This window comes from Myzus persicae, unplaced genomic scaffold (assembly GCF_001856785.1).
Source record: "Myzus persicae strain clone G006 unplaced genomic scaffold, MPER_G0061.0, whole genome shotgun sequence".
Lineage (NCBI taxonomy): Eukaryota > Metazoa > Arthropoda > Insecta > Hemiptera > Aphididae > Myzus > Myzus persicae.
The window spans coordinates 402,770-429,662 of NW_019100515.1; the positions used below are offsets into that span (position 1 = coordinate 402,770).

General features: G+C 30.8%; 3 protein-coding genes across 3 annotated transcripts; 1 reads left to right on the forward strand and 2 right to left on the reverse strand.

Annotated features, from left to right (window-relative positions):
- Positions 1 to 245: 245 nt before the first annotated feature.
- Positions 246 to 5,703, reverse strand: LOC111029419 (facilitated trehalose transporter Tret1-like). The gene is made up of 2 exons (XM_022308405.1): positions 5,322 to 5,703; positions 246 to 2,004 (listed from the first exon to the last, which is right to left on the reverse strand). Exons 1-2 carry the CDS (start codon positions 5,365 to 5,367, stop codon positions 677 to 679), a joined length of 1,374 nt encoding a protein of 457 aa, XP_022164097.1. The 5' UTR covers positions 5,368 to 5,703; the 3' UTR covers positions 246 to 676.
- Positions 2,013 to 21,432, forward strand: LOC111029426. The gene is made up of 8 exons (XM_022308417.1): positions 2,013 to 4,229; positions 12,223 to 12,392; positions 13,742 to 13,889; positions 15,665 to 15,817; positions 16,239 to 16,442; positions 19,786 to 19,899; positions 20,697 to 20,836; positions 20,933 to 21,432. Exons 2-8 carry the CDS (start codon positions 12,250 to 12,252, stop codon positions 21,249 to 21,251), a joined length of 1,221 nt encoding a protein of 406 aa, XP_022164109.1. The 5' UTR covers positions 2,013 to 4,229; positions 12,223 to 12,249; the 3' UTR covers positions 21,252 to 21,432.
- Positions 21,300 to 26,820, reverse strand: LOC111029410 (KAT8 regulatory NSL complex subunit 3). Its single transcript, XM_022308394.1, has 14 exons — positions 26,542 to 26,820; positions 26,343 to 26,455; positions 26,116 to 26,268; positions 25,693 to 25,957; positions 25,486 to 25,632; positions 25,272 to 25,410; positions 24,342 to 24,511; positions 23,676 to 23,824; positions 23,456 to 23,603; positions 23,077 to 23,194; positions 22,734 to 22,964; positions 22,325 to 22,429; positions 21,870 to 22,234; positions 21,300 to 21,727 (listed from the first exon to the last, which is right to left on the reverse strand). The coding sequence occupies exons 1-14, from the start codon at positions 26,611 to 26,613 to the stop codon at positions 21,407 to 21,409; spliced, it is 2,496 nt and encodes an 831-aa protein (XP_022164086.1). The 5' UTR covers positions 26,614 to 26,820; the 3' UTR covers positions 21,300 to 21,406.
- Between the last annotated feature and the right edge of the window lie 73 nt (positions 26,821 to 26,893).

Here is a 26,893-nt window from a genome sequence, read left to right on the forward strand (position 1 = left end):
CTTTGAATTGCAATACAAATATAGGTTATTTACTTAAATGTATAAATATCATGAACCTATATTCAATAATTAAAAAAATAAATAAATCGATTGATATTGATGTACATCGTATTATTTACAATCATTATAATTAAAGTGTCCAATGTCCATATATATTACATCATTTTTCTTTTATTATTTAAAAAATATACACGTGTAAAATAATAGCGACTTTAATAAACAATAATATATACCTACCTAGTATTAAAAAAAAAAAATTATATACAAATTATGTTGACTTTTTGAAAATTAGAATACTCTGTTGGCACCAAAATCGATAGTGCTTCAATAAAAAATCCCTCTTATCCATTGAGTTTTAGTGCGACAAATAAACGATATTTCTAACAAACGGCGACCGCTGCAGTATTTTCGGGCAGATGTTCCCGCCGAGGCCTTAGCAAAAAAATAGAAACTCAAAGTGAGTTCTTCTCTTTCGGCAGATCGTCCCGCCATGACTATTATATTATATTGTGCTATGTAGGTATGCATAACGTTCTACACATTCGACTCGAGTGAAAATTGTGCGGGTGATCGAATCGTATACTCGTACAAACCGACTGGTCACCACTCACCCACATCCACCTCCACTACCCTTCATCACCGGCAGTGGTCGAACAACTCGATCGTGTGCGGACGTTTAGACCAAATCGTCCGTCTTCCGGAGCTGAGCCTGTATGGCGGCAAACGTCTTGCCCTTGGTCTCGGGAAGCCACAAGAAGCAGCTGACTATGGACGTGAGGCTGAACAGCGACGATATCAGATAGTTGCGGTACATGCCGCCGTCGTCGGCCAGCACGGGGTAAATCTTGAGGGCCAGGAACGACGCGACGGTCAGCGTGATAGTGTTGACCGCGTTGGCTATGGACCGGGTGTTGGACGGGAACAGCTCGCAGTTGATGGTGGACAGCAGCGATCCTAGGCCGAGCGTGTGCGCGACGGACAGCCCGCCTACGGCCAACACGCACAGCCACCCGTAATCGGTGACGTCGTACGTGGTGCACCTGTCCACGTAAAAGTACGCGAATATGGCCGTGTCGAACGCGAAACACGAAGCGCACGACACGATCATTAGCGGCCGGCGTCCCACCCGGTCGGCGAGCACGGTGGACGGCAGCGCCGAAAACAGCACCGAGCACGCGAACACCAGCGACAGCTTGTTGGCGTCGACGGCCACGTGCATCTCGGCGAACGTGATGGACGCGTACGATATGAGAGCAGTGACGCCTGCCATCACCCGGAACACGGACAGGCCCTGCACGATGATGAGTGCCTTGAGGCTCACCCAGTCGGTGAACAGTTCGGTGAAGGATGCGTTACGCATTTCCTTGCATATACACTCGACCACGGCGTCCATCTCGTCATCCACTGTACTGCCCTTATCGTCGCCGCGCAGCCAGACTAACGCCCGTTTGGCGTCCGCCAGCCGGTTCTTCATCACGTAAAAGTGCGGGGACTCGGGTATGGCAGCGAACAGTGCGCAGAACACCACGGGGCCCGCCATCGCGGCGTAAGTGAGCCGCCTGTAGTCCAGGTACATGCCGGCCGCGTACACGTACAGTATGCCCACGTACATCATTATCTGGAACATCGTCCCCAGGGCGCCCCTGATCTTTGGACCGGCGATCTCGCCAGCGTACACCGGCAGCACCGTGTACGCACCGGCCGCGAGTAAGCCCTGCGCGAATCGCACGGCCAACAGCCCCTGAAATGTGTCGACGTATAGCAGGGCCATCCACATGATCAGCGCCATTGGCCCGATGATCTGCAGACTGGGCTTGCGGCCCCACCGGTCGGCCAGCACGCCGAACGGCAACGACCCCAAAATCAGGCCCCAATCTATGACTGACACGAACCAAGAGCTCTCGTCCACCGTCATCGGGATCGGGCTGTCTGGTCCCAGTAGTTCCTCCATGATTGGTGACGTCCAGCCGAGTATGATGCCCACGTTCATTATGGACAGTGACCCTGTAGCACACGCGATAAAATATTGTTATTTATAATAATCATTATGATATTATATAATATTATGCTCGACGACATAATGTGCTGGTGATCCATTTAACACACACAATATTTAAAAAACTACTAACGTTGTTGATGCCCAAGGGTACTACTTTATGGCATCCCTATTCCATCATCACCTTCAGTAAAATACCTTGGTCTAACCCTCGATCAACGCTTAACCTGGGCTCTACACATTCGTGAAAAAAGACTATCCCTAAATAACAGGCTACGTATGCTTAAGAATTTAATTGGTAACAAAGCCACCCCTATTAATATCAAACTTATCTTGTATAAAACCTTATTAAAACCCATTTGGACATACGGATTGCAGCTATGGGGAAATGCTAAAAAGTCAAACCTGAATAAGATTCAAGCTTTCCAAAATATGGCCTTAAGGAAAGTATTTAACGCACCTCCATATATATCAAACCATACCCTACATTTAGATTGCAACTTAAATACTATTCACGAAGAAGCTAAACGTTTTTATAAAAAATTTCATAATCGTCTATCCTCTCATTAAAAAACACTCATTAAAAACTTATCTTCCCTCACTATCCCAGGTAGCCCTCCAAGGCGACTTAAACGGAAATGGTGCAGAGATTTTTTATTTAACTAATAATAATAAGATATAACTAAATATATTATATTTATTATATAATATAAATACTAACATATAACTAAATCGCATATGATTAAACCTAGACGAAAGTGTCATCAGTGGGTGGCTTCTTTCCTCAAATTTATGTATATCACCCTATTCTTTGTTTCCCTTATCGCACATATACTTATTATGTCTAAGATATAGATTGTATATTTTCTTCTAAAAATAAAAAAAAAAAAAAAAACGTTGTTGACAACATTTTTTTAGTTAGAGTGATGATTTCATTTGGCATACCCTATATTGATTTATTATTTATAGTTTGGGAATAAAGGGATAAAGAATTCGAATTTTGGGTTAGCCTTGTTAAAGTTTTTTTCGTTGATATGAATTTTCCAGGTAAGTTTTTCGTTAATCAAGCCATAAAGACACCTCAGTGCATTTAGTGAATAATTAGATTAATAATTTATAAATGATTTTTAATACTTGTTTATGATCAATACTTATCTAAGTAGTATGTATTATGTATGTAATAAGTGCTTTTTAAATATTTGCTTTAAATAATAAAGATTACAAAAACATTATGTAGATGGCCAGCCATATAGGTACTAACAGTATTATATAAAATGAAATGACTAGATTTAATTTAAAATATTAAGCAAAATGTGTTTATTGATGCGGTAAGCGTAATATAGGTACTTATCAAGAAAAGTTTTAGTTATTTCATGTTTTATGTATTTAGTACTTTTCTAAATGACATGAATAATTAATTGATCAATCATAAATTATTAAATGTACAAGATGTTTTAAAATTGTAATCGAATCTCATGTTTTTGTTGAATGTTATACAATGTACATTATATTTATTTATAAACATAGGTTAACTATAGAAATTGCCAATTTTATTTATTTAGTCAATAAGTACTTTACTAGACTTTAGACTTTTTATATAAAGTTTATGTCATCATTATTCTCTTATCTTGAGGTTATAGCAATAAATTACAATATAGTTTTACCTACTCCTAATACATGTATACATTTGTTATTTTTATCACTCTGTCTAGGACTTCTTGAGATTAAAAAAAAAGGTATAAATATAAGACCAAAAAATGCGTCTAATTTTGAAGTATTAACATTTCTCAGTTGCTATAAACCTACTACCTATTACGTATTTATTATATATACATAATTCGATGTTGCGTCAAGATATATAATATTGCGCTATTATAATAAACTGATAATAGGTAACTGATAAAATAGTCGTAGAGTCGATCTGTCCACCCATGTTCGATTAACGATTAATATTAACCTGTGTATAGAAACTAAATAAAAAGCCACACCGAGTAATGAATAACGATTAATATTGTAAGAGATTTATTTACAACAGATTTATTAACAAAGCCACCAGTCCTATGATTAAGTACCTACACAGATAAATAATATGCATTGTTCATTTTAAACAGTGCCGCGCATTGGGACATGGGTAGGCACTCATAAGTAAATAAGATATAATTATATATGATAATAATAAATTAACTTAATAAACCATTCTATAATACTTTATTATCAACTATCAAGAATTAAGGTATGTTTGATTTAATTGATTAAAATATATACTCATATATCTCTATACCAGATATCGAATTGACAAAATAATAATAGGTTTTAAAGTGGTACCTGAACTTGTATCTTACAAAAAAAAGGTTCTTATCATATATATATATATATATGTTTAACTTGTTAAATCACACTTTATTATTTTAACGCATAAAATAATTTTAACCAATTTAAGAAAATGTAACATCTTTTGAATTTTAGTAGTTAATTTTTTCTTGATTAAATTCTTAACTAACAATAACTACACTTAATTAATTGTTTGATATTATGTTATATTAATTTCAAAATAACTTCGATATCATACTTAGAAGAATTACTTAATACAAAGGTGCCTCTTTTCCAAATTATTATCGGTGATCTATAATTTATTATATTTAATTGTAAGTTTGTAACCAGTAATTTGTCCTTATTTTTCGACTACATTATCGCCAACTGATAATAAATAATAAGTTTATATTTATTTGTTTAATTTAGTCAATGTTCAATACGAAATTTAAAAAAATAAAAACATATTGATACTAAAATTTTTGAATATCGTCCTCATTCTATGCAAAAAATGGCTGTGCACTTAAATATTTTTAACAATCTGAAGAGGTGAATCCTCTGTTGCCATCCACAAATTTGACAATAGTTTATTTGGAATTCAAAACATATTAAACCTAAAGACTTGACATATCTTGAGCTATATATAAATGTTTCATTAAGCAAGGAAAAAAATTTCACATCACTGTGAATACAATAACTACATGATGTGAACCTATACATAGCTACATCACTCAACTGATTCTAAAATAAATATTTAAGTCGATTCTAAGTAGATATTTATGCCAAAGACGTTGTTAAAAAAATGGTACATTCCTTTTTTACGGCTGTAATGGTTTAAATAATTAAAAATACATCATTAAAATCGACCTGAGTAAAATGTTGTCGTCTATCTAAATTACACTGGATTTATACAATCCAATGAGTCCGAAAGGGGCAGCCTGATAAATAACGATTTACAGTAGAATTATATAAACGTTTAATATTATTCCCGATGATGCAATTTGATTTTTCTTACCTGCAGTTGCAGCCAAAAATTGTCTCAAGACTCCTTTGTTTATCATTTCGTTTTTTGAGATTAAAACCGATTGCAAATGAAAAATAACTTGGTGAGCAATAAAAAAATGTTAACAGATAGATAATCGTCCAAGTCCGTTGAATATAATTATTATTGCGACCGTTATGGTCTTCTGGTAAGAACGTTGTCCAGTTTTAACTATTTTTTTATTGTTTTAAACATTATTGTCGCACGAATATGTGGATGTATTCAAGAAGTATAAGACAGATCGACGGCTTGGACGAATGTAGAATACCGAGTGGCAACCATAGGTCAGGCTCAGACACTTATCGGGACGGACTTCTTATCAGTTATCTTTGAACTTGCGAAAACCGACGAGTACTGACGACTATACAACATGAAACATTAAATCTGAACGATAAAATAATCCCTTTACTGACAAGTGTCACGTGTTACGTTATATACTGTGACAATTACACCTACAGCACCGAATGCGTTTAAAGTTAATACATTATGTACATTGTACATCAATTTACATAAAAAATAAAAAATTTAATAATTTGTTATTTTAGATTAATTTTGATAATTTACTAATGATTTTGTCTGATTCGTGAACATAATTACGCTTATGATGTACATTAAATTACTTCAATGCAAATATATTTAAATACTACTTATATCATCCAGTTCATATTATTCAATAAGTTCTCTCTGTATTATAATTCAAATGAATTCATCTATTTAAGAACACTTTAATAATTCACATTCCGACCATACGTCTATTCTGTGCTTAAAAATTCGAATGCTAATATTAAAAGTATCATCTAGTGTCAATAGTCAATATTATAGTTAATAACTAATAAATAATAATACTATACTAAAATAGTGTCAATATTACTTTGTTTATTTAATTATTTGATTCTTCTTGTCTATAGTATTATTCGCGTTATGATTACCTGACGTACAAAATATAAAAACAGAATACATTAATTTGTTTTGAAACTTTCAATAATTCTACTAGATACTAGTTGTATAATGTCTACTACCTATATCATTTCTTTTGTATTTCCTCAGAATATACGAATTACACACGAGAATTCGAAGAGAGAGACGATAAAACATGTGAAATGTAGAAAGAGATAATGTTTCTTTTTAGAACTGTAAGACTAAGCCGAAACGATCCACTGCGTCGAGAGTATTAAAATTTCATAGTATTATACAAAGCTATTTTAGTTAAAATATACCAATCTTTTGCCCATCATACTGATCGCGACTTAGTCATGCGATAAAACTTTTTAAAACTGATTTGAATTCGTTATAATGTCGACTTGAGATTGGTGAGTCCACTTTTCCCAATTTCACCCCCCCCCCCCCCATCACTCCACCAACAACTAGAAATTTTATTTGAATATTTTAAAATGTCGGAATTTTTAAACGTTGATTATTAGGAATTTAAATCGGAAATCTGACCGAGCTAACATAACTGTCCGCCACCGATCCGTTTAAGATTACACTAAACTCAAGATTATCCACCGATGACCGATTGTGGTGGCACGACAACCACGAATAAGCGAATTCTGCGATTAATCCTCAAAATACAAATTGAAACAAAAATGTAATTAAATGTATTATCAAACAATTATATTATGTAATATTAAGTGGTACACAATACGCATATTAACATAATAACATTCGTATTAATATTTTAACCTACATACAGGTAATATATGTAACATTTACATTTATTTTTTCACAAAGACATATTATATTGTACATAAATATTATTTTTATTACTGTACATAGTTCCACGGATAGCACAAAGCGTATCATACGTTAATACAACATTTGCTGTATAATATATACACGTTTCCCCTTTTCTATCAAGTGTTGCTGATCGCAGACACGCGACTTGGCGACTTATCATGGATTTCTAAACGAGCTCTAAACTGGCAAAATCGACTCTTCAACACTCCTAGCTCTAATTGTTCAACGAACATTCCTCCTTTACCCACTCACATATGCCCCGTATTTTCCGCACCACAATTTCTCCGGCAATAACTTTACTTTATTGACAATCCCAATCGTCTGGCTTAAGCGCACTGCGAACCATGACCTTACTTCATTCTCACTTGTATGTATCTGTTCATTTGTATAATACAATATTGTATTGTATATATCAACCTGTTAAATTTATATTTGTCCTCATTGTTTTTTAGGCTTGTCCCGTATGACCGTCTTTATGAATAAATACAAATGCCGTTTAATATACATTATTTATTAGTCTGTATATGATACAAATCTAAACTAAATTGTCTGTTGAATTCATTCGATATATTATTAGGTACCTATGTCAACATAATGTCTAATGTACGTGTATACTGTATATACTAATACATTATTATGTTTAAATATAATATGATATTATTATTGTTTAATATTTTTGAACTACATATAATACATATTCATGATTGTATTGCGTGTTGCCAATTTCATCGTATAAACATTAGTTATAGGTGTAGGTACCTATAAAGTATAAGTTAGTATAACAAAGTTTCTAAGTTTCTAATCTTTTAAATAATAAATGCCAAACTTTAGAGGTAACGAGCGTGATACTTATTTTATTTCGTTTCATTTATATCAAAGTGGTGAATGACTTAATGCGCCGATATATCTATATATTTGAGTGCAAATCAAATTTATCTGTAGAATGTGCTAATATGTAATTATATATAATATGTGCAATAAGTACATAATATACATTAATACGTAGGTATCTATTGTATTAGTAGTGCGAAAACTGAATTGTTATGATTTATTAGAGTTGTTTACACCATGGTTCAATAGTTATTTTGCTATTTAATTTCAATAAAAGCAAAGCTGTTGTCGGTGTTGTAGGTATTACCTACTATTTTAACTTGCTGTAGTAATTATAAGGTGTTCCCTGGGTGTGTTATTTGGAGAGCCGCCCTATGGTAAGACGAAAAAGCCCTATGATTGAATTAGCTTCATACTGTTTGTCATAATATTATATAATATTCACAAACTAATTATCAACTGTATTTTTCTAGATATTTGCTAAGAATTAAGATATGTTTTAACCTTATTATGATTATTCGATATTTACAAAATTACAAAATTGTATTATTTGTTGTTTAAATATGATTTTGGTTATCACATTGACGATAGTCCCTATTTATTAAAAGAACGTCATAAGTCATTACTATTATTAAATATGACTGTTAAAACGATAATTTTAAAATGTGCCATTTCAAAAATGTATACAAGTTTAAAATCCTTATAGCTTGTTTTCAAATTTTGTCGAAGAACAAAATGATGACTTGCCGGCGGTATCTTAAATCTGTGTGACTATATGTCGCCAAGGGTAGTAGTCGTTGGCTTCGATTAAGATTGGTCACAAATTTAGTCACGGCTCACGAAATCAGTGAAAACAAAATAAATAAAATAAAACATATTAAGAAGCCATCATCGGCAGGTATAGCTAGATTTTAACAAATATTGAAATTAAACGGAGTATACACCTTAACTAATCAATGATGGCAATACTAGTTTTTTAAGCGAAATAAAATTTATTTAACTAATTTTAGCTATCAGGGGCCTTTTTCTCCACTTATTACTGTGGCATGTGTTCACAATATAAGCCCACTTTTGCGGGTGATAAATGTGTGATTTCTCTTGTCAGAGTCTAAACTTCATCGTATTATGATTTATGTCAGTCTGTTCTAATTAATTGGACTTACAGCCCATAACTCTAGATTTCGGCTTATTTAAAACGCGTGTTTCAGTTTGTTATTTGTGTAAATTGAAGTTTGACACGCATAAAATATAGGACTTGTATACACTGTTGTTGTACGGGTTTATCGTATATTCGTTAATTATATAATAACAAAGTGCAAGCCGCAACTACCATAGATGCCTGATGAGTTTCACTTTTTCACACCAATGAAAATCATTTTAAAATACTCTCTTGAAAATCCGTACAAATAATTTAAAACATGTATGAATTGAATATTTAACTGTGGAATTTTAGAAAAAATGTGTATTTCAAAAATAAATGGTTTCCAACAATTACTGTAACGAGTTAATCATGTTTTTATTTTATCAATATTATGAAAATACGTGTGTGCGAGCCTCTTTAATAAAGAACCAAGTCAAAACGTGAAAAATTTATTTTTATACAAATTCATTACAGAAAAACTGCCTATCCCGCCCGTTTAAGTTGTAGTCTAGGTCAAGACACATTAGACACGCAGTCGCTAGTGTGTTCGATAAGCAGTATTAGCTTATAAAATAAAAAATACACTTTGCAGATTACCAGTGTCGTATATTTATTATTCACGATGAAAGGATTGAACGAGAAACGAATGGAGTCACAAACCTGAAAGAGTGGGTGGATGTAGGAAAAATTTTGGTGGGAGGGTTGAAGGGTGGGGATTTTTGAAAAAATAAGAATTGCTACTTTTTATTAACTATTATACAATTATGAAACGAAATCCGTCGCTCTTTGTATTTTACTCTGATATTATTAAAATTTACTTATACTGCAATTAACATAAATATTTCTATATTATCATATCCTTATAATGTGAAAATTAAAATCTTTGTCACGTATTTTCTCTGAAACTATACTCGTCTAATTATTTTGATTTATTTTTTTAAATAGAGTTTATCGCGGAGCAGGTTTTGAAGATTTAACTTTTTTTCAACCCCTATAGGTAACTAAAATGTAGCTCACGGATGCATTTTTGCAGCTCACGAAAAACCAATATACTTATTGTTTATTACTATATTATAAATAGTTGCCATTGGTTACATATACCTAATATAACCTACTGTAACTATAACTATAAAATAGTAGATATATATTACAAATAAATTTGAAACAAAAACAAATCTTTTGCACGGACAACGTTAGTATATAACAGCTAGTATATTTTAATCTGTATATATATTTAGGTAAATATTTTAACCGACAAATTTAAATGGCATTTTAATACAAACTATCGATCTTTTAAATTATATGTATTTAATACATCATCATTCTTTAGTAAATTGACAAATTGTATGTATAGTTGAATCAGTTTATATTGAAGAGTGATTAAATATTTAAATATTTAGTGATCAAAACCCGGAGAGATTCCAAAACCCATTTTGATTCTTTTGAAGGTGTTTACCTACGTATGTAACAGGGCAACAGACAATTGTAAACTCCGCCAGTGTTAAATACCTACACCCACATTAAATACCTACGTAGACATCTGTTGTAATGATATCACGATTTAAGATTGCTAAAATTTTTATTAGTTTAATTTATAGACCATATACTGCATACTGCATAATATAAGGTCTATGTTTAATCGTTCATTTAGCAACATTTAAAAATAATTTTATCTTCGTATTATATTAAAATGGAATTCCCTATGATGATATTATAAAATGTAAAAAGAATATAATCGAACAAAAAACATTATTTATTACAAAATTCTACAAAACATGTAATTAATTAAATTCAATAAACATTACTAAACTTAGAAGTTATATCTAAAACAAGTGTTGATACATTTTGATAATCTTCCTTAATGACCACGTCATTCAACACTTTGTTGACTCTAAAATAATTAACAAGTATACAAAAAATAATTTTAATTACGTACGTTTACCCAGCCCCCCACATATCATTTTTTTATAACAATTTTTTTAAATTGAATTTGTCTAATAGTATTCTTGCATGATTTCTTATTTATCACCATCTAAGGATACGAGGATCATAGGCACAACAAATGATATCGTATCGTGTCGGACCCCATTAGGGTTAAATTTAAATAAATTATTCATTTTTTGTAAGTATAGAAATTATGCATACTTGACATCATACAATTTTACATTTGGTATATTAATACATAAATATTTTTTTTTCTTATTCACAAATCAAAGAGGATATTATATGCCAATTCTGCCATTATGTATACATATTTTTAATTTCTGTTGGCAATTCACTAAACTTAAAAAACATTTTTTCTATCTTGACAAATTTATGCCTTAGGAGTTAGGGCACAATATGAATATGTGATAAAAGATTTTTTTACACGAAGAACGTGAAGGAAGAAGCTACACAGTAATAGCACTATACCTACACCTTTGAATAAATTATATGATAATAGTCAAAATCGTTATTTTTCACTAAAATACCCAATTTTGACAAAATTAGAAATTACATTTTTCAATAATATTATAAATGAAAAATGCACTTTTAAAAAAAAAATTGGTTATTAGGACATAGTATATAGTATATTTGCACTTGAAACACATTTTGTAGTTTGGAAATCATATATAGCCATATATACGTATAATAGATATAATAGTGCACAGTGCAGGTGACCTTACACAATCATTAACTATAATCGAAATGAATTTACCGATTATTTATTTGACTAACCGTGGTCATAGGTGGTCATTTATTGTGTTTGTACTGGGGCTAGAATAATGCAATAATTCTTCAAATAGTTTTAATTTTTTAATTTTTTTTTTCTTGGGCGGGGAGGTTATTGAAATTTCCAAGGTGTGGGAAATTTTCCCACCCTCTGATATCCACTTTTAACTTTCGCTGATGTTTAGTTATGCACAATTCCGATTCTATTTTTATACAAAATACTAGCTCCCTGAGCTAGCTTTTGAAGACAGCCAGGACCAATAATTTAACTATTGGCGAATACTAAATTGTAATTGTTCCAATTTTTAAGAAACATAATATGAATTTCAATATTTTTGTTCTACTCGTTGAAACATTTAATACTGATTTTTTACTCCAGCCTGGGGGAGGGGGTGGACCTGCTACTTATAACTGTTAATTACTTAAATATGATGGTGCATCGGATTATAACAGGAACGCAGATACTGTTTGGGGCCCGCGATGCTGGACAGGACGATGAGCGCTAACAAACTTTGCGGTAACGTGGCTCAGACGCATTTTACGATTCAGACAGCGGTCGCCTACCTGGCGTCATTGTTGTTCAAACGAAAACAATCACTGATCGTTTATGGAGCTGCCGAAAGGTGCGAAAAAAGCAAATTTTACATAGTGACGGGTGCAGTAATGCAGTTTATAATATATTATATACAGGGTACAGATGACGCGAAGCAATTTCAACGCAAGACTTTGGATTTGATCCGGTTATTTTTTACTGCATAAAGGACTCATTGTTGTTTTGAATTTTTTCTGAATTTTAAAAACTTTAAATTTATAATTTTTTTTCCAAGGATGGGTTGCAAAACAATATTTTGATGTGAAACGATGTTAATGCGGTGGAGAGTTCGGTTGTTGGCGTGGTGACGCGTTTAATGCGCCTTTAAAATAAAGAATAATTTTTCATAAAAATCTGAATATTTTGTTTTTGATTATGTCATGTTTATTTTCTTAAATAAACCGTCTCTTTATTCTGCATGCATACATTTTCTATAAAAATAATTTCACTATTTCACATGTACCAGGCGTCCCTTGACGGCTCACTTTTTTTTAAATTGCAATCAAACAATTTGAATTACCTACATTGTTTTTTTAAGCAACTTTGATTCACATACATTTTTTTATCATAAAAATTAGCTGATTTATACTGAGTTAAGGTTTCAACAAATCATATGCAACTGCATGGAAATTTGAAAAATTTAGGATGTTGAGATGAATAAGTGCATAAATTACAACTTTATAGATCACTCTCAGTCAGTCGATTTTTAAGATAGAAAAATCTTTGTAAGTTATTAGTTGATTAAAAAAACTATTTTGTTGGAAAAATGGAAAAATGGTCGACAATTTTAAATTTTTTTCAACTTATGTAACAGTAAGGCGTATTTTATGCAGTAAAACAATCAGGATAAATTTCAAAATCATGCGTTTGTAATATTTCGTGTTACTTATATAGTTGAACACATTGTACATAGGTATGCTAGCCGCTTGGTAAACACTGTACAAGCGTGAGAAAACTTTGATTTCAAGTGTAGCACAAGGAGATCATCCATCCAGTTTTTATATAAAAGCCCATACCGACTTGAAACATTATTCTAGGTCTCGAAAACAAATCTATGGCTTTTCAACGATATAAATTATGAAACAATCAATTTTAGATAGAATTTTGTACGATATTAAACAATAAATACAAATTAAAATACCTATCCAACTTTATTAGTAAAAGTAAAAACAAATACATTTCAATGACATAGGTATAACTTTTGATACTATACTAATGAACATTGTACCTACGATAATATATCATTTTCTGTTGTGTGTAGACAGTATATTGATTTGTTTTAAATTTTCGACAAATATAACCATCGACATTATATATATGTCACTAATATAAATAATAATTGCAGTTATGTGTTGACTTGTGTATATTTTCTTTTTTAAGGAAAAATGACTATTACAACTATTTCGTGAACTTGGGAGTACAGAACTGCAAATTGCTCACCGAAGATTTCCTCCAGTCGAGCTCCAACAATCAGTTGTCGCTGGATATCGTGTCCGTACTGGCTACACCTCCAAACACCAATACCGGGGTAAGATCGTCATTGGTCAATTAAATTTTACCAGATTGTTTGGTGAGTGCTGGCAGTAGGGCTTAAAGTGGCACAAAATTAAAAAGGGTCTTTCTATGTCATTAGTATTATATTTTGAGCATTCAATGCAGTTGTCCTGTACAACAAATCATTAGGTGAAAAATAAAGAATTAATTAATTTGTAGAACCAAACAATGTTTCTCTTGAAACCTAAATTGCTTTCTTTAATATCAACAAATAACAATAGGAATAATATTATAGAAACATCTATTATAATATTTTCCTTAGAACTATTGCATATAGTATAGTCTTATGTCTGAACATAAAATATTATTTTATGGGTATATATACAGTTCTTTTTATGGATATTATTTCAAGTTAGTGAAAATTAGAACGATATTTTATATTCAAACAAAGAAGGAACATTTTAATTATTTTGTTGTAATTTAAAAAAGTTATTCGTGGGTACCTTCTTGAAACTTTTGAAGTATATTATTATTTTTTATACACACAATGACGTTTTCAAACACAATTTTATCTGAAAAATTAATTCAACCTATTAAATTTAATTCAAATTTATAGAATATGTGCATAAAAAACTATTTTATAATTGACTATATATATATATGTTTCGGTCAAGGTGTACAGGTGTTGTACTATACAATGCCCGGATAATGTGTGCAATGCTCAATTTCAATGGACAACGAGAAGCATTATATACTTTGGCCGGGCATTGTTTAGAATGACCAAAACCAGGTTGGCAATTAAAATCGAAAGTATATAAATATGAATTTTGATAAAAGTGATTGATAGTGAAAGAAATTGTTTTTTTTTATCAATTAAAAAGATTTAAAACAGTTATTGTTTATAATTTATAATAATTTATTTACTATCAATTTTTCTTGTATTTTTGCAACTTAGGCTATCATGAAATTTAGAAATACTTAGTTTTCCTGCAGCCCAGCATTTACATTTATTTGTCTTACATTGCTGTTTACAGTTAACCTATCATATCCTTGACCGCCAAAATTTTCTATCCGCTTCCCTTAATGATATTGGAGATGTTACTGGTACTGTTCAATTTGGACAAACTACTCTTTGTATATTTCAAATTGGTTTCTAGTGTAAAGTTGTTGAAATTTACCTTCAGTAGTGCCAATTTCATAATAATATTGTTTTTCACTAAAAAAAATCAAATTTTCCTATCTAATTATAATAATTACCAGACATAATGACTCCTAAAATAGCTGGCAGATCACTCCGTGCTTTATCAACATCAGGTATCCTGATTTTAACACTCTCGCCAATTTTTCCTCCACGAAATCGATTTTCCTAGTTAGTCTTCATTTTTGAAGCTTGACCTTTCAAATTATGCAACGATTCTCTTTTTTTAAACTATCGTTTCTCTATTATAATTTATAGGTACCTTACACAGACTTGGAGTCACGATAAACTTACTTTGCCGACAAGCAATTAATCACTGTTCACGATGTACGGTTAATTTAATCAAATTAAAAGCAGATTCAGCTTTGCCAAAATATGAGGAGCACTGTGCACAATTCCCAGGCACTGTATGCCTGTATTACAATGCCCAAATGTGTATACACTTTGACCGTAACATATATGTATAATAGGGCAGTAGGTTGGCAGATATGTACCTAATATAGGAAAAACGACGAGACACTCGTGACTTGCAATTTATAATACTATGTAAAATGTACAATATTGTGACTTGGTAGTTACCAGTTACTATGAACAATTATATACGTATCTAGGTCACGGATCCCGTTCAGTTGGTATGTTCGAAAGGTGGAGATCTTACATTACTGAGGGCCGTTGCGTCGTTGGACTACACCGAAGAGTCGTCAGACATACCTTGCATGTTGGACCAGAGAGACACTCTGCGGATGGCCATGTCCAAACCTCAGGTGTGTATTTCGATTAGGTATAATACATAATTGTTTTAATTTTAACCCATTACATGAGTTTTCTATATTTTGGGCAAAAGTTATTTTACAAGTTATTATATATTTTAGTGACTCACGAAAAAAAGGGAGAGTCTAAGTACAGACTATACTATATTGTTCGTACTCGTGGGTAAAGTAGGCTTATATTTATTTAAAAGGTTACTTAGAAAATGTAATTGAATAGCACTTGTCTTAAAGATGAGCAATCCAGGGAAAAAACGAATTTAGTTCGTATTACAGATTGTGCAGAAACGTATATATTTATAATAATAACAGTAATAAAATGTACACTCTTATAATATAATATGTACATTACATTCTACTTGCACCGATTATACACCAAGTACATGTTATATCTATCAAAATATGGTATATGTTATAGGTGCAAATTGTAGTATACGAAACGCATTCCCGGTTGGAGTTGGAAAATGGTGGCATGGTCAAGGCGGTGGTCGAAGAGATGAACGGATGGGCGTACGAGAAGCACAACATGGACAATTATTCATCGGTGAGCGCCGACGACAGCAACAAATTCAGCACTTCTGTTGAGACACCCTGGCGGCCGGCGGTTTTCCATCCGGTTCAGGTTTGTGTGATTTATAAGATAATATTATGATTTATGGTCGAATATAATACGTATTTACAGTATATTCAGTGGCACGACTATACAAAAAGGTGTGTAAGTTGTGAAAAGATTAAGAGTTTACCTTTAATAAAGAACAGTTTTTTTTTGTAGGGTAGTAAAAATTGTTAGTATTCCTACCCAATCCTAATTTTTTGTTTGTTCATTTGAAATGCCTGAGAATGAATAGGTAACCTATACGGACATAACAGTTTTTGACCAAAATCGTACCCTTTGTTTCAGCCAAACCAAAAAGTTTAGTATTTCAAATAAGTTGTGTTCAATGTACATATAGAAAAATATTAATAATAAAAGTTGCATAAAAATTACTCATTTATTAGATGTTTATTTCGTACTTATTTTTGTCTTGGTACATATACCAGCTATAGGGTAGATATCCAGTTGCCGTCACAATCAAACTCGATGATGACCACCGGTCGAATAAATTAATGTGAACAATTATATAAGTACCCGTCTATTCTTATTTGTATGTTACATAATTTTAATAAAACGTATATTTTTAATAGTCTTCTATACATATACATATAACATAAAGTAAATATTAAGACTTTTGGTTTGGCTGAAAATGGAAGGGTGGATCCGCCGAAATTATCTTTTTACCTGTAAGGAATTTATTATCTATTGCTCCGGTTATCGACTCCACCGAACTTTTATTATATGTTTCAATCTAATATTTAAAATTAACCCAACACGTTTTATTTTTGTGTAGTATCTTGGTTATTTCAATGCATACAGATTTTATTTTATATATTTATAACTAAAGCGTATTTATAATACTAAGTATGTAGATATTTGTGTTAGAAGTTAAATAACAAGTTGAAAAAAATTGCAGCATGAAAGGCAATAATAAAGCAAGTAATGAAGAGGGTAATCAGACAATTGGTCCCCTTGAAAAAAACGCAGTATGCGGACAATTGGTCCCCTTCATAACTTTATGCATGGACATATTTATCTCTAGAAATTTTTTTTTTCATTTTATTAAAGATTTTTGTGCAGGAGTTAAATACATTTAACAAATATAGATTAATATATAATCTTTTAGTGTCATTAATAAAGACGGTATGTAGGTACCTTCATTTGAGGCTCGTTTTTGAAATAGAATACGAATTTTGAGATAACTACGAAGTATATGAGCGGGTTCTCAATCATCGAATTGGTTCCTGTGTTCTTCACGGGTAGCATACGAATTAGTTTCGATGAGCTTTCATAATATTATAGGTACAATTAAGTTAAACTAACTTTTAAAATTACTATGATATATTCAGCCAACAATTTCTTTCCCATATTTTAAACAGACTTAGGACAGTCTAGAACAGGGATTCTCAAAATGTGGTAAGCGTACTCTTTGGGGATACTCGAAATGTTTTAAGGAGTACGAGTCTGGCCAACAAACCAACAAGGAAAAAATCCTTCAAGTCTTTAATTTTTTTTATATATATTTTAGTTTAGTAACTAAGAGGGGGTACTAAAAAAAATGTATTGACAAAAAGGGGTACAGTGTTTATAAGAGTTTCAGAATCTCTGGTCTAGAATACCCAAGTACTTATGTGTACCTACTGTTGCTATACTATAGTCCGTTTATGTGTACATTAAAATATAGGTTCCTATACGTATTTGTCAATGCTAATAATAGAACAATAATATAAATTATATAGTATCATAATAATTATAATAAGTTCAACATTTGGCAGACATTCAATTCAAATAAATTAAATAACTTAAATATTTTCACCTCTTCGGCAATCTATTAGATATAATATTATATTTATAAGCTTTGCCAGACATTATAAAACCTAATAAAATATCATAAGAATACCGACTTGCACATAATAATATAATAATATTATGATAATCAATTCGAATAGTTGTATAATGAGAAATCATTTTTACCGGGAATCAATTCCATATTGCCCGAATTTTGATCGGTTATAAAGATAAATGAATAATTTTTCCAAGCCAAGGACTACGAAAGTACGCTTTCCCCGCAACGTCTATATACCTACTAGTCGTTCGACACCGTTCAATTGTTTGACGTTGCAGGGAAAACGTATACCTACCTCGAGGACTTTATTTATAGGTGCCTGCATACGAATCACGGAAAAAAAGCCCAGAAAAAATATTAAGTATGAATGTGAACACATGTATACTCTACTCCTAATTAGTAATTACCGTGTGCCGTATACCTATAACAAGATATAATATATTCTGTTGAAAATAATGTCATAAATTTTCATCACGTGTAACTTTTGTATAAATGTAGTACCTATGTATATTATAAAAAGACTGGTGTTTTTTGACTATGATTCTTGACTAAATATAATATACTGCCACCTGTGTTGTATACTTGTATTGACATATTATATTATTATTTTTATAGTTGTGTAATTTTTGTATAAATGTAGTGTATATACTATATATTATATAATATACCTACCTAAGATGTTATACTAGTACCCCTTATGTTTTTTTACTTATAACACTGTATATCATGTATAGATGAGGTTATATTTATATTTCAATTTTATATATAACAAGTGGTGTTTTATGTAAAATTAATACTTAAAAGTTAAGCTTATAGCCATAGTCAGGTATAAGATTATTTATATTTGACATTTTTCATTGAATAAATAGGTAAAAAAAAAATTCTCATCAGTTGAGTATCCGCATATAAAATTGCCTATATTGGCTATATTAATTTATGAATTAATATTTACTAATTAGGAGTAGAGTATAGGTACATATATTGTGTTTGCATTAAAAAAAATTTTTTTGGGGGAGGCTTTTTTGCTTGGTTCGTTTATATTTTTGTGCTTTTTTTCTTTGGTTTTTTTTTCGCTTACCCTAAAATACATATTACTAGACTCTGTCCATCTATTCCAAGCATCCGGACGAGACACCCTGCAATTGAGACCGGTTCCATTATGATATGATGCTACTTGTTGACCTAACCACTCATAAGAATAGGTTTAGCGTAATAAAACAAATTCTTAAAAAGTAGGTACTTTAATAAAGTGATTAATAGGTACATTAAAAACAGAACCAAATTAAAATACTTTTAAATAATCATTAAAAAGAATAAAAATTTTTAATGTTCATCCAAAAACACTGGGATGTTAGTTATCTTTTTAAGGTGTGAATACTAAAAATATCACTTATCTGTTCGGTAGTGAAATCTAGGAAAAAAAACTTCATGATCGATGTACAATAACTAGGTACCTATAGGTTTTAGAAACATAAATGCTTTTGTTAAAAATCACTTGCGCGTGTGTTCATAATTCACATTAAGATTCCCGACAAGGATCGGTTCGAAACAATGATACTGTATCCAGATAAGTCAATTGAGAATATGGAGAAGAATCATGTTACTGGAAGTCTTTATTTGGCGGCCGTCAAAAGGGTGGTGAGTAGTATATTATATCGTACCTAAGTAAATTATTAATTTAGGAATCGGAAGTTATAGGAGTTGCATACTTATATATCATGCTCTTGATTTCTAACAGACAACCTGGAAATCCAAGCTATACAATTTTATTGTAAGTTTAAAAATCAAAAATTTAAAATGCATTTTTTGCATATTGCTTGATTTTCATACTCGTATTATTCAATGTGCATTATAGGAACTTAATATTTTCTAAAAAAATTAATCTTTTTCCTTCGTAAGCTGTGTTTTATAACCTCCGACCCCAAGAGTAATTAACAACCATTCAAGTATGCAAATAATTGTCTTTGTTCAACATTTTAGTTGTTAGTTATAAATAAGAAAATAATATACCCAGTCAAAATATATATACCTAGCTATTAACTATTAGGTAAGTCTTACTGTGAGTATTTTCATGAGTTAAATTTAAATCATCTTTAAAGTATGATTCCACAGTATATCATCTTTTGAATAATTACTAATTATTACAGTTCTAAATTGACATAAATCACATTAATTATTTTTTAGTTTATATTGTAACTAAAAATAAGAACAATTTAAAAGGTAAATTGTATGTTACTTATAACTACAAGCTGTCATTTTTAAAATTGAATCATAATTAATTTGCATGCATTTTAGCATTTCACAAATTAAAATTGTTCTGAGAGTTTTTACATTTATAGGATGTGGCAGAAGTGTATTTCTAACAGCAGGGCAGGCATTTATGAGGACAATTGGACAAATACTTACTGTACATTACTGTATTGTTTGTTTTCAAGGAACTGATGACATTTGACGCCAACCATTTGATACGAATGGCTGAGCAAAGAGGACTGTTTGGAAAGCCTGTGAAGGGACGCAAACAAAAGATCCCAAGTCCCATAATAGTATTGTCTCTGACCAATAGTGATGAACCCAGGTAACACCAATGGTTGATGAATAATAAAAAATAACCAATGAACACACGTTGATTATCAAAATTGTTTAAACGTGTATAAACATATTGTTTTTTTAGAGTGATGTTGAAATTTGAGCAAATGCACGTTTTGGTACCAACACACGCATTTCTACAACGTTGTGCCAACAAAACCCTACAATGTCCCCGTTTTAGTAAACCTTATGATAAGACTTCTATAGCTACTCGCTGGTGGAGAATAAGTATTCGCCATATAATCAAAGCATTGAGGAAACCTTTTTTTGCATGGACCAAAGTACAAATGGTTAGATTTGGAAAACGTACAAATAGAACACCATTGAGATTGAAAAAAGTCACTACATCTTTCAAACCGCAAAAAACAAAACGGATTTATTCGTGTTCATATATATGTTTGTGACGTATAGTATAATTAATATAATACATCAATAATATGTAATATTATATATTAAAAACATAAATATAAATATTTTATTAACTAATTTGCTTTTGTAAACAGCAACTTAAGAAGGTTGTGTCTGTGCGCCATCTTCATCACTTTAGTCTTAAAATATATTATATAATTTTCTTAAACTTTTGTGTAGTTGCCATTGTTTTAATTTTATTCAAATGTATTTGTTGTCCAGTTGTACTTTTGAGAATTTTGATATTATTGTCTTGTATGTGACGGATCGAAACAGTTTTTGGTACAACCCTAGTATTTATTCCTCCTTCAATTCTTCTGATTTTATTACCTGATATAGGTAATCTGTTCACAAATTGGATGTTTCCTGAATTTTGACTGGGAACAGAGAATGTTTGGTAACCACTGGGTACTAGGCCTTTTGGCGCTTTGTTTACTACTAGCTTGACTTTGGAAGGTGAGTCATATGCAACCTGTAAAATTAAAAATATTACGATTTATAAAATTGATAATTGTGAAATTGTATATTATGTATATTTTTAAGAGCATATTACATAGCTATTTAGAACATTTAAACTCAAGTCTTGTGATGTTATTACTAATTATTATGCATACCTGTTTAATTTTTAGACGTTCAGGAGCCGTCGTAGTCTTAGAAATAGTAGGACATAAGACATCAAAATCTTCGTCTTCATCAAGAGGTTCTTCTTTGACAACCATTTTCCGTTCATTAAATTCATTTAAATTTGCAATGAAATAGGAACTGTTATCAACACTATTCTTTACTTCAACCACTTCTTCTTGTGGTTCATCTGCAAAGACTATTGGCATATCCAATATTTGATCAGGTGTTATTTCTTCCATAACAGGAGCAGCAGTTTGGTTATTTAGAGACTGGAAATTTGAACTGCATACTACAATATTCTTTTGGTCTGGTGTGAATATTACAGGTGAACCATTCATAGATGTTAAAGATGAAGCTATTGAGTTTTAGAGAAAATTAGATCATTAGTGGATGAGAATATAATACACATACATTTAAACATTAATATGTATTAGTTGGAACATACTTGTTTGAGAAACATTGAAATTGAAGTTGTCTTGTTCTTGTAACAATTCTGCTAGAGTAGAAAATTTTTGATTTCCTAATTTTGGTATAAACATTTCTTCTGGTTCTAAAAAATAAATTTAAATAATATAAAGAAGTAGGGAACATTAAACTCTTAATTTTTGATATTATGGTCACTAATTTCTTGAAACGAATATCTGTCTAACTATTATTCCTCATTGCAATAGTAGTACACAGTAAATTAATATGGGTATGAGGGGAAGGGGGTAAACCCATTATATTTCGTTGTTTACAGACTCGGTAAGTCCCAGACTGGAATAACAACACTCTTACAATTGAAATATGTTAACCACATGAAAAGTTAAAAAATTTAAACTTGTGGTGAATATAATATTTTTTAAATAACTTACGAATACTGTTTATGGTAGAGTCAGGATTTTCACACTGAAGATAATATTCTTGGTTAATAGAACACGAAGGAGGAGGCATAAGTTCTTCATCTTTTACCATAACTTTCGACGCCGAAGAAGAACTTGGTGTTTTGATAATCTTGCGATTTACAGTTTGTCGCTTTGGAGTTTGTTTATTTGCAGAAACCAAAAGTTTTTGGTTACCTTTGTTGAGGCGTGCTAAAGGTTTATCTATAGAAACAAAAATGTCTAAGTTAAATTTAAAGACAACATACAAGATAGTACCCAGAGTGCGATGTAAAACACAGTATGTTTAATAGTATTAACAAAAGTTATATCTTACTATTAGGTTTCTTTTTGGAGAACACAGGTTTTTTAAAATCTGTATTTTCAACATCAGGTTTACGAATTATTTTTGGGGAGGGTTCCAAAATGTCTTTTAAGAAATTTCCAATTTCTTCCTGTAAACAAATTTTAACTATAAACATTTGTCATAAGTTCATTAATAAGAATACACCATATCTGCATGTGTCTTCTGTCTTAAAAACATACAACATACCAAATTTGTGTTCAGTAGAACCTATGCAGAGCTGTTAACTTCAATATAAGAGTGAAATGACCTATGATCTGCTGAACTAAAATTTGATATGTTTTACATTTGTTAGATGGAAACAACATGTGTGAGTATTAGTCCCCCTTAATAGTGATAAATTTAAATATACCAAAACACATCTGTCAACAAGTTTTTGAGTGACTGCCTCTCTCATCTTAGTAGTATGGTTCATGACCAACTCATCATTTGCTCCACCTACTAGTATGTGATTGGTCTTACATTTCAGCTTTACTCTTAATTCTTCCATATCCAAAACACTGCAATTTTAGAAACTAGTTATTAAGAATAATTTATTTTTAATTTACTGATAGAAAAAAGTAACAACGTACGGTGAGAATATGCTAAGTTGGCCGGTCACAAAAACTGTAGGACAGTCAAGACCCAAAATACAATCACCTTCATAACCTCTTTTTACCTCTGATGAATTAACAATGAACCCAATACATACTAATCCTTCAACTTTTTCCAAAACAGCTACCTAAAAAACATAAACAAATTTAAGTTATTAATTTTTAAAATAAATGGATACATGCATTATTAAAAATAAATAAATTGAATTTACACTATTTGTACATTCAATTTATTGCACAATGTTTTATTTTAATACAATTTATAATTTATAAATACACATTACTTTGTAGAAGTAACATATCATATAAATAATATTTTGTAACAAGTTATGACTGAATTGTTCCCACAAAAAAAAAACAAAAACAAATATTATGACAATTTTATTTAGTCAATTAGGTTAGTCTACAATTCCAATCATCCATACTAGAAATTAGTTAACTACTCGCCTTTTCTTTAAGATTCTTTAAAATTTTTAGCTCTTACATTATTCAAAATTTTTCCATTATAAGAGGTATGGGGAGGTGCTAAAGGATAACTCATAGAAATATATTGTTATTGGTACTATATTCTGATTAATATTAATTCTTTACTATTATAATTTGTTGTTATGTTGGTAAAAATATGAATTAATAAAATATTTCTACTTGACAAGCTATAGCAGCACTGACTCCAACACCAGCCAAGATAATAGGCCTGCTGGGATCTTCAGATCGTACTGATACAACTTTACTTCTTGTAGCATCTACCATGGCTTCTAAACTAGTTTCTATATCTAATTCTTCTTCACGAGAGTACTCTTCATAATCCCATGGCACTAAAATAGAATGATCACATATTAACTGGATTAAAAAATAGTAAATAGTTATTACATACAAAGCATTCAATTTAATATATAAAAATTATTTAATCATGCAATTTTTGTGATTTAAGAAAGTAATACATTTGTAAATTTATAAATTCTACATTTATTTCAAGATTTTTTTTATGTAATCTATTTTCAAATGTTATTATTATGAAATAAATTTTTTCCAGAACATGATAATTTAAAAAATTTACAAAATATTGAATCTATAGTTTATTATAGGTGTATAAGAAGAATTTGTTAGCATAATATTTTTTATGGGTAGTAATTTTATTTTAATAGAGTACAGACCCAAAAACCAGATTAAAATATATAGTATGTTAAATATTAAATAATACAATAATAATATCAACATAATATTTTTAAATTAAGTATATAATAAACAATAAAGATAAAACATATAAAATATGAACGATACATGAGAGAATAGTAATCAGTTTGGTAGGGAGGTTGAAGGTTGGATTATATATTGTAGTAGGCGTTAGTCTTATGGTAGGTGTATTTAAGAAATTATTTGCAGAACAATATGGTATCAGAAAAGCGTAAGTTGTAAAGTGAGCCTGGCGAGATAAAACCCTAGACCATAATCATTAGAGAAGAAATATAGTGTAATAATGACTCAAGCCCAGTAATATGTTTCATTCTATTGTCTTAATAAAATATCATAAAAATTGAATGTACATGTAGTATTAAATGTAAAGGCTTTATTTACCTTTCGCTGCCAGAGCAACGTCTAATTCTGCTAAATATGATAAGGCATTCATCCAATCATAAGTCCTTGTATTTGGTTGTGTACAATACCCAGGAAAGTCTGGTACTAATATTATAACAGGATTTTTTGGTAATTTTAGCTAAAATATTATTTTGTTACTTTATTTAATTGAATATAAATTATCACATTAAAATTATCCATTTATTATACTTACGGGTGGATAAGTTACCAACATATAGTTAAAAGGATCAACAGGTTCATCTAGATTAATTGATTTTAATTTAATTTCTTCTTTAGAACGTCCTATTGAATTTGCTGATATCATATCATTTACAAATGATGGAGCAATTTGTTTTAATTTCTATTAAAAAAATTATCATACATAGTAAGTAAAACAGAGAAAATATAATTATTTTAATACCTCTAATATATCAATGTAAGATGCAAGATAATCATCAGGTAAATTTGAAATGAATAATCCATGCAACCATTGCGACAATGATATGTCCCAGTGAGTGTAATTAGTTAATAGATGGTGCATTTCAGCCACTGATTTTTCGGTAGAGATAATTTTTTGAACATACTCTTGAACTGTACCTTCATACGTTAATCTCGATAAACGATTTGCGTATAAAATAGATAAAGCTCTTTCGAACAAAGTTCGTTCGAGTTTACTCCACCGTTGTCTATGACAAATAAAAATGTTCATCAACATATTATTAGCAGTAGATTCAATTAAGTTGGTTCATGACGCTATAGGCAGGCAATGTCAAATGTTTTCACAATTTCTAACATTTACTGGATTACAATGTAATTGAAGTATCTTATTCAGTTGCAAACATACTTGTTAATAGTATCTTCCCACATTTCAGGGTCTCTAGGTAATTTTGAGTTTCTATATGATTCTATTGATTTAGTTTCAACATCAGGTCTATATGTTAATAACTTCACATCTTTGTCAACAGTTTCAATGTCAACGTCATCAGTAGAATTTTCACTATAAAGGGAAAAAGAATTGTGTTAAGTTAATTAGATAATTCACAATATGGCAAAATAGTGCATTAAGCTTACTTTTGAACAAATCTGTGTATAAATAATGTTTGAATTGTAGAACACAAATTGTCTTGTTGATATTCGGATGACGAATAACTGTGTTCGGTTAATGTTGTATTTTGTTGATATTTCTACGCATTCACATAGGTACAACAGTCACTCATTTAATTATTCATTCACAAACAAAAAATTTTAAATGGAATAGATAGGTACATACTTTTCTTTGGGATATGTGCTCTAGGTACGACGTGAAATCTGATTTTAGTTCGGAGTCTACGTCGGAATCCATTTTGAACGCTGTTCTGTCAAGAGACTAATAACAAAAACTTATAACTAATAACATTTAACAGCTTAACACCAATGTTATTGTGTTAATAAACAAATGTAAACAATATCTTATCAAAAGTCCAAACAATATAAAATAATAAAAAATCTAAAAATTAAGACTTCAGTTGAAGTAAAAGATAAAATTTCGTTACACCACGACCATGGAATATGGATAAACACAATATGAAGTGATGTTTGCACTTGGAGAAATAAATTTGATGTAATCATTGTTAAAGTGAGAT

Coding starts and splice junctions, on each gene's coding strand:
- LOC111029419 (XM_022308405.1), bottom strand. CDS start 5,367: ATGATAAACAAAGGAGTCTTGAGACAATTTTTGGCTGCAACTGCAG. Junction 2,005..5,321: donor ATTTTTGGCTGCAACTGCAG/GTAAGAAAAATC, acceptor CGTGTGCTACAG/GGTCACTGTCCATAATGAAC.
- LOC111029426 (XM_022308417.1), top strand. CDS start 12,250: ATGCTGGACAGGACGATGAGCGCTAACAAACTTTGCGGTAACGTGGCT. Junction 13,890..15,664: donor CTCCAAACACCAATACCGGG/GTAAGATCGTCA, acceptor ATACGTATCTAG/GTCACGGATCCCGTTCAGTT. Junction 16,443..19,785: donor CGGTTTTCCATCCGGTTCAG/GTTTGTGTGATT, acceptor ATTCACATTAAG/ATTCCCGACAAGGATCGGTT.
- LOC111029410 (XM_022308394.1), bottom strand. CDS start 26,613: ATGGATTCCGACGTAGACTCCGAACTAAAATCAGATTTCACGTCGTAC. Junction 23,604..23,675: donor CAACTTAGCATATTCTCACC/GTACGTTGTTAC, acceptor CTAAAATTGCAG/TGTTTTGGATATGGAAGAAT. Junction 22,965..23,076: donor CTCCAAAAAGAAACCTAATA/GTAAGATATAAC, acceptor TTGTTTCTATAG/ATAAACCTTTAGCACGCCTC.